This window comes from Alligator sinensis, unplaced genomic scaffold, assembly GCF_000455745.1.
Source record: "Alligator sinensis unplaced genomic scaffold, ASM45574v1 scaffold1295_1, whole genome shotgun sequence".
Lineage (NCBI taxonomy): Eukaryota > Metazoa > Chordata > Crocodylia > Alligatoridae > Alligator > Alligator sinensis.
This window is the reverse complement of record NW_005841880.1, coordinates 576,126-583,192: the sequence shown is the minus strand read 5'-3', so window position 1 is coordinate 583,192 and position 7,067 is coordinate 576,126. Positions and strand designations below refer to the sequence as shown.

Below are 7,067 nucleotides of genomic sequence, written 5' to 3'. Positions count from 1 at the left end.
TCGGCGTTGGCCCAGCGGGGCAGCGAGGCTGGCTTGCACCGGCTGCCACCCCGTGGCCTGTCCCCCTCGGGCTTGCCGTGCCCACGCGGCCAGCCTACAGCACGTGGCTCAGCGGCAAACCCCTTCCCCACCCCTCGGCCTGCCCCGCTTTGACTGTCCACAGCTTCACCTGGCTCTGCACTGGAGTGAAGCATCGCACGCACAGCGGCGTGCACATGCACACGCTCGCACCTGCAGGCCCATGCTTGCACACGCGTGCACACACACGTGCCGGGTTCTGGTTCCCAGGCGCTTGCCTTCGGTGCGTGCTGGGCAGCGGTGGGGAGTTTCTGATCCACGCTGGGGGGGCCTGCGGGACGCGGGTCCCGGCGCTGGCGCGCAGCGATTCCCCAGGGGGGTGATTAACAGCAGCTCCTGCTGCGCCGTGTTGTTTGTCCCGGGTCCCCGGGGTGGGAAGCAGCAGCTCCAACGTGTCACTCGCCGCGGGCGCGAGGCAGATGAGCACATCCGCGGGCACCGGCAGCTCCGCACTTGGCCGTCCAGCTAGGACTTGGGGGGCAGCGCTGGGAGCAGGACAGGGCCTGGCTCGGGACGGCAGGACATCCTCTCCGCACCCCGGGGAGGACCCTGCCCCTCTCAGTGTCTGCTTCCCTTGGTCGGGTTTGTCGCAGGCTTCGCGGGGCAGGAGCTGCCTCTGAGCTTCCCCAGGCCTCGTGCCCAGGCCCTGATCTGTGCTGGGGGCATTTGCAAAGGCGCTGACCCCAGCACAGGGTGGGTAGATGCCCTGCCAGGCCAGAGAGCCGCACTGCATGGTGCAAAGAAGCCAGCAGGCCTGCAAGCATCCATGCTCCCTGCCCAGGGCTGAGCGCGGCCATGGCTCTGGAGTAACCTTCAGGGAGCCGGTGCCAAGGCCGGGCGAGCGGGAGGGTCTGTGCTGGGCACTGAGGTCTTCCAGGGAAAGGGCTGAGCTGTGTGGAGGCTGCGCAGGGTGTCCCAGCTGCCCCCACCCCCTGGAGCCAGAGCAGGCAGGAGCTGGAAGCTGCGGGGATGCAGGACCCGTGCAGCCCCGCAGTGTATCTACCTGGGGCCGAGCCTCCCCCCGCATCCCCCAGCTCGGCAGGGCAGGGAAGCCACTGAGGTCCGCCCAGCTGGGGCGATGCTGACTTCCCAGCCCTGGGGGCTGCAGCCTGTTCCCCAGGCCCAGCCAGCCCCAGCTCCTCTCCCCAGCCAGGTGCATGCAGCTCGCGGCTGGGGACCACTGCTGTGGGGCGAACACCCCCTTCCCCCTGATCAGCAATGCCGGGTGCGGGGGGCTGGAGCCAGGCAGCGAGCTCCCCCCTCCCGAAACAGCTCCTCCCGCCAGCTGGCCCCTGCACAGGCCGCCCGGCCATATGGCAGCCTCGGGTAAAAATAGCCGCTATTACGGGGGGGTGTTTCCTGGCCCCGGAGCAGAGCCACAGCCCCCTCCCCTCCCTGCTCACCTGCCCCAGGTGCGGCTGTAGCACCAGCAAGGACTCATCAAGGGCAAGAGGTGCTGGGTTTGTCCCACCCTGTTCCCCAGTGCTTAGAGCCGAGAGCCGGGCTGCCTGGGTTCGATCCCCAGCTCCTGCTGCCTGGCTGGGGCAGGTGTTTGTGCAGCAGCACCCCCTCCCCTGCCCGGGGCCAGGCCGGTGGGTGGGCAGGGGAGAGCTGGGGCCTCTGTGCTAGCGCCTCGTGTCTGTGCTGGGGGTTGTGAAATGGTGATTCATGTCCTGACAGCTCTGCAGCACCACGGGCTGAGCCAGCGTCAGCGCAGCCTCGACCCGCGCTGGCTCCTGAGCTGACAGAGCTGCCAAAGGCCCAGGGGGGAGAAGGGAGAGGGCAGGCAGGAGCAGGCAGCATCCGGGGGGGGGGGGTGTCACTGTGTGGTGTGTCCCCCCAGAGGTGGCTGCATGCTGGGCTTGGGGAAGGGGGCTGGGAAATCCAGGCTATTTGAGGAGAGGCTGGCGCTGGGGTGGGGGTGCACCTGGACCCCCATTGACTCATGGCCCCCCTGGAGCCCCCTCCCCTTGCTGGGCTGCAGAGCTGGGATGTGCCTCTTCCTGCTCACATGGGCACTGGGCTTCCCTCCAGCCTCCTGGCACGCAGGTGGAGCTGAGCCCAGGGGCTAAGGGGGTGCTCAGGGAGGGGGCCGGTCTGCCTGCCCAGGCACTGAAGCCGCTGGGGGAGCGGAGTGAGGGGGTTAAGACCAGCCCCAGCCCTGCTGCAGCCTCTCCCAGGGGCTCCTTCAGGCCAGGAAGCAGCCTCTAGCCCAGCCCAGCCCTGGGGAAATAGCTGCAACCTCCCCTTGGCCCCGGCTCCCTGAAGGTTACTCCTGAGTCGTGGCCATGCTGGGCAGGGAGCATGGATGGTTACAAGCCCTCTGGTTTCTTTGCACTGTGGGAACAAAGAGCCCTGCAATGGGTCTCTCCGGCCTGGCAGGGCCCCTACCCACCAGGCTGGGCAGGGCTGGGTGTGCAGGGGGGTCCCTCCGGCGTGGGGTGGCGAGGAGACCCCGTGGAGCCGGGGGAGGCTGAACAAGGGGCCGGACAGGGCGTGGGCTGCTCTGACGTGCCCTGTCCAAGGGCGGGTTGGGCTGGCAGGAGGATGCCCCATGCCACTCGGCATGTTTCTTCATGCTTCCCCCACACGTGACAGGAGCGTGTCCCTCTCTCTCCCCTCCCAGGGGCGTCCGCATCCCGGATCCACGATGCCGGAGCAGAGCAACGACTACCGCGTGGTGGTGTTCGGGGCGGGGGGCGTGGGCAAGAGCTCCCTGGTGCTGCGCTTCGTGAAGGGCACCTTCCGCGACACCTACATCCCCACCATCGAGGACACCTACCGGCAGGTCATCAGCTGCGACAAGAGCGTGTGCACGCTGCAGATCACCGACACCACCGGCAGCCACCAGTTCCCGGCCATGCAGCGCCTGTCCATCTCCAAGGGGCATGCCTTCATCCTGGTCTTCTCCGTCACCAGCAAGCAGTCGCTGGAGGAGCTGAAGCCCATCTACCAGCAGATCCTGCAGATCAAGGGCAGCGTGGAGAGCATCCCCATCATGCTGGTGGGCAACAAGTGCGATGAGACGCAGCGGGAGGTGGAGACCAAGGAGGGCGAGGCGGTCGCCAAGGAGTGGAAGTGCGCCTTCATGGAGACCTCGGCCAAGATGAACTACAATGTCAAGGAGCTCTTCCAGGAGCTGCTCAACCTGGAGAAGAAGAGGAACATGAGCCTCACCATCGACGGCAAGCGCTCCAACAAGCAGAAGAGGACAGACAAAATCAAGGGGAAGTGCAGCCTCATGTGACGGACCCTCCGTGCCCGCGGCCTCCTCTCCTCCACGCCTCCCTCCTCCCCGTCTCCCTCCGAACGTCGGCCCCGAAGCTCCGGGCAGCGCTGCCCTGTGCCCCCCCGCCCTGCCCGCCTCTCTGCATCGTATCACTGTGACTGCGCCGAGGAAGCCGCCGTGCCCACGGGACCTGGCCCTCGCCTTCTCCTCTCCGGCCCCGCGGCGCCCGGCCCGGCGGCGTGTTCTTGGCAATAGCAGGGCAGGGACCAGGCTGCGTCCAGTTTGCTCCTAGCAGCGAGTTGAGGAGACGCCTCCGCTGGGGAAGTCCTGAGAACTGTTGTGTGTGCAGACGCTGCCCGGCTCCAGCATGGATGCTCCCTGGCACGCGTGCGAGTCCCGTGTCCTGGCATGAAGCACGCGGAGGACGCTGCCAGCTTCTTGGACTCTCACCCGGGCACAGCAGGGTCCCTACCTGCCATTGCAAACCAAACCCCGTGAAGGAGGGGGCAAGCGCTGCTCTCTCACCCGTGTCCTGGCCGCCCCTCTGCTGTGCCGTCCCCGAGCACCGCTCCGCTCTACACCTGCTTTCTTGTCTCTGAGGACTGGCAGTGAGCTCTGACCGCCCGGGGCGGGACCCTGCCCGCAGCACAATGCCCAGGTCCCCGCGGCCCTGCCGGGGCTGGGGCCACACTCAGGTCGTATGCACAAGAGACCAGAGACTCTCGTCCGTGCCGGAGCTGATGCCGAGCTCTGCGGGGACTCCCGGTGCGCTGGGGCACGAAGGGCAGGGGACACCTGCCGCACATTGGGCGAGGGTTGGGAGGCAAAGGGGAGAGCACGGGAGCAGAGCGGGCAAGGTGGCAGATGGCGGGGGGCTGTGGGCATGCTGGAGGGAGGAAGAGGGCAGCGGAGGCTGGAGTAGGCCCTGAGATGGCAGCAGGAAGGGTGCTCAGTCCCGGGGAAGGGGGTGCTGGATGCTGTGTCCAGCCAGCTGTTTCTTCCTGCTGGGGAAGGCTTTGCGGCTTCCAGGGGGGAGCTGCAGCCAGGCAGGGGCTGGTGGGATGGGACCAGGCCTCTGTGAGGGGGTGGGCAGTTGGGGCTTTGCAGGGGGGCATTGGTACGCACTCCCCCTAAGCAGGCCCTGGCACGGCCTGGGTGCAGAGGGTGCATCCATGGGCCAGCAGGCGGCTTGGAGGGCGATGGGGAAGATGAGCATGCATGCCTGCGTGCCAGGGGCTGCCCATACACCCTGCATGTACGACTGCCCCGTGCTGGCACTAGCATGCGCGTGGCACGTTCCTGGTCCGATCACTGCCCGGTTTGCACACCCAGTCCCTTCTGTGCAGGTCTCATGCGTGTGCTTTCAGACCCAGGCTAGGTCCTGAGAGGGACGAGTCTGCTGGCAGGGTGCACGCTGGCCTCGGGGGCAGCCCTGGGCACCTGCACGGGGGGGAGCACGTTCCCCTCTGCACCCCCAGCACCCAGCCCTGCATCCCCCAGTCCGCAGGCCTGCTCCCCGGCCAGGGACGCATCCCTGCGGGACCCCGTCTAGCCCAGCCCCACCCACAGCAGTGAGGTCCCGGCCTGGCAGCACCCCCAGCTCTGCACCCAGACCCCCCCAGCCTGAGCCCCTCTGCTGAGCAGAGCCTGCCCCTTGCACCCCCGCCCCGCCCCGCTCCTTAACCCCGTGCAGCCCAGGAGCTGCCAGCCAAAGCACAACGCAGTGGGTTCTGCCAGAGCCCCATCCTAGCACAATGCGGGTGAGCATGCACGGGGCACCCTGAGCTGGTCCCACAGGGCGGGGGGAGAAAGCCAGGCCAAATGCATGCCCTGCCCTGCATCCCGGTCGGGTCTCGAACTGGCCCTGACACCCTGCCCCTCTGCTCTGCCCATGGCCCGGCCCTGCTGTGACGGAGGCCCTCGGTCTCCAGGTTGCCCGAGCCGCCCTGGATGTAGGGGCTCGAGCTGTGGCTCCCTGGAGCCGGGCCAGCCCGGCCAGGTTCAGGGTTTGAGGGAGGCGCCTGCTTGCTTTGCCCCATGTCCCGGGCCCAGAGCGGGGCTACAAACCTGCCCCAGGCACCCGCTACAGAGCCTGAACCCCCCACAGGGGGAAGATCCGCAGTGGGAGCAGTGCTGGAGGGTCACCCTGGGGGGCAGGTTGCCAGCCCTACCCCTTCGCACCCGCTGGGGGATTTGGCCCGTGGAGAAGCAATGCCCAGGCCTCAGGACCCGGCATTGACCTGTCTCACCTGGGCTGCCCCTCCACCCACACGGGGCCAGGGAGGGAGCCAGCCGCCGAGGGCAAAGAAAGGGGTTCACCCCCCAACCCAGCTGAACCCAGCCCAGTCTGTGTCCTGGGGGCCAAGGGGCTGGGATCGCCTCTGCCCCATGCCAGGCTGGTCCCGTGAGCCACCCCCAGCCCCTCCGAGAGGCCAAGTCCAGGGTCCAGGCAGGGACTTGGAGGATGCACTGACCCCCCCAGGCCCGGCCCCAGCCCCAGCCCCAGCCCCGCGGCTCTGTTTACAAGTGTACATTGCCCCAACCGACGGCCGCGAGCCCCCTCGATCCTGCCCGCTCCGACACCGACGTCCCGACTATCGTATGGTGCTTCGAACCTCCCCCGTCGTCCCCTGCCTCGTCCCCCCCGGTCCCACGGACTCCTCGGACGCCAGCATGAGACCAGGAACCAGCTCCCGTGCATCACTGGCTTTTTAACACGATCCGGGCAGGAGCCAGCGACATGACGATGTAGCCTTTACTCTAGAAATAGTCTTCCTTCAATAAACTAACGGCTCCTGCTCCCCGCCGGCTCCGCGTGCTCGCTGCCCACCCGGGCCAGGGGGCTGAGCTGCGCCTCTCGCTCTGCCCGGCCAGCATTGCAAGGGCTCGGGGATGCCCGCCCTGGCTCCGGCGTTACCCGCTGCTCTTACCCCTGCCCCGCCAGCCCTTGCACCCAGCTCCCAAGTCTCCTCCTAGCCAGACATGGCAGGGCCCCATCCGTGCTAGAGCCCCCCCAGGGAGACCCCAAAATGAGAAAGGCCCCTCTGTGATCCGGGTCTTGAACTCGCCAGCCAGGGACCCTTGGCCTGGCTCTGAGTGCGACACAGCGGCCGCCCGTGAGAGGAGCAGCCCCGTCTCTGTGCACCCTAAACTCCAACCCGCGCGTGGGCAGGAGCAGGGTGAAGCTGCACTCGGCCCCGGGGACGTTGGCCCCTGAAACCCCTGCCATAATGTGGGGTGTGCGGGGCCCTGCTGCCTGTCCCAGCCCCTGCTCGGCTGCCTGGGACGGGGGCACGGGACAGGGGTAGCACCCCCAGCCCTGCTGGGCCAGCTGGGGGGGGTCCCTAGCAAGAGGTGGTTTGCTGCTGGCTGCCAGCCGCGACTCTCCCTCGGCTCCAGCAGCCCCCCGGGCCTGTGCGAGGGCACCCCGGTGAGTTCAGCCAGGGCTGGGGTGGGGCATGGGGGGCCGTGGCCCGTGCAGCCTCTGGCTCTCCAAAGGGAGGGGGTGGGAGTCCGCCTGTGCAAGGCCCCGATCCTGGCTGCCACAGGGCCATGGGGAGGGGTCTCCCCCCTGCTCCCCGAGACCCAGTGATGTCCCCGCTGCAGCGAAGGGCTGCGGGGTTCATATTCAGGGCCGGGGGCAGTGGAGGTGGTCTCCGTTAGCAAGGGGCCAACACACCCCTGGGGCCAGGAACATGCATCACCACAGCCCCCGGGGGTGGGGGGGGGGGGTGAAGGACCCAGGGCCCCCGGAGACCCT

General features: G+C 68.1%; 1 protein-coding gene across 1 annotated transcript in view; it reads left to right on the top strand.

Moving 5' to 3' along the window:
• DIRAS1 (DIRAS family GTPase 1) overlaps positions 1-6,128 on the top strand; it is a 7,664-nt gene extending 1,536 nt beyond the window's left edge. Inside the window, exon 2 of the mRNA XM_025196564.1 lies at positions 2,705-6,128. Within this exon, the coding sequence (XP_025052349.1) occupies positions 2,729-3,325 (597 nt within the window). The 5' untranslated portion in view covers positions 2,705-2,728 and the 3' untranslated portion in view covers positions 3,326-6,128. The remainder of the gene's footprint in view (positions 1-2,704) is intronic.
• The last annotated feature ends 939 nt before the right edge of the window (positions 6,129-7,067 follow it).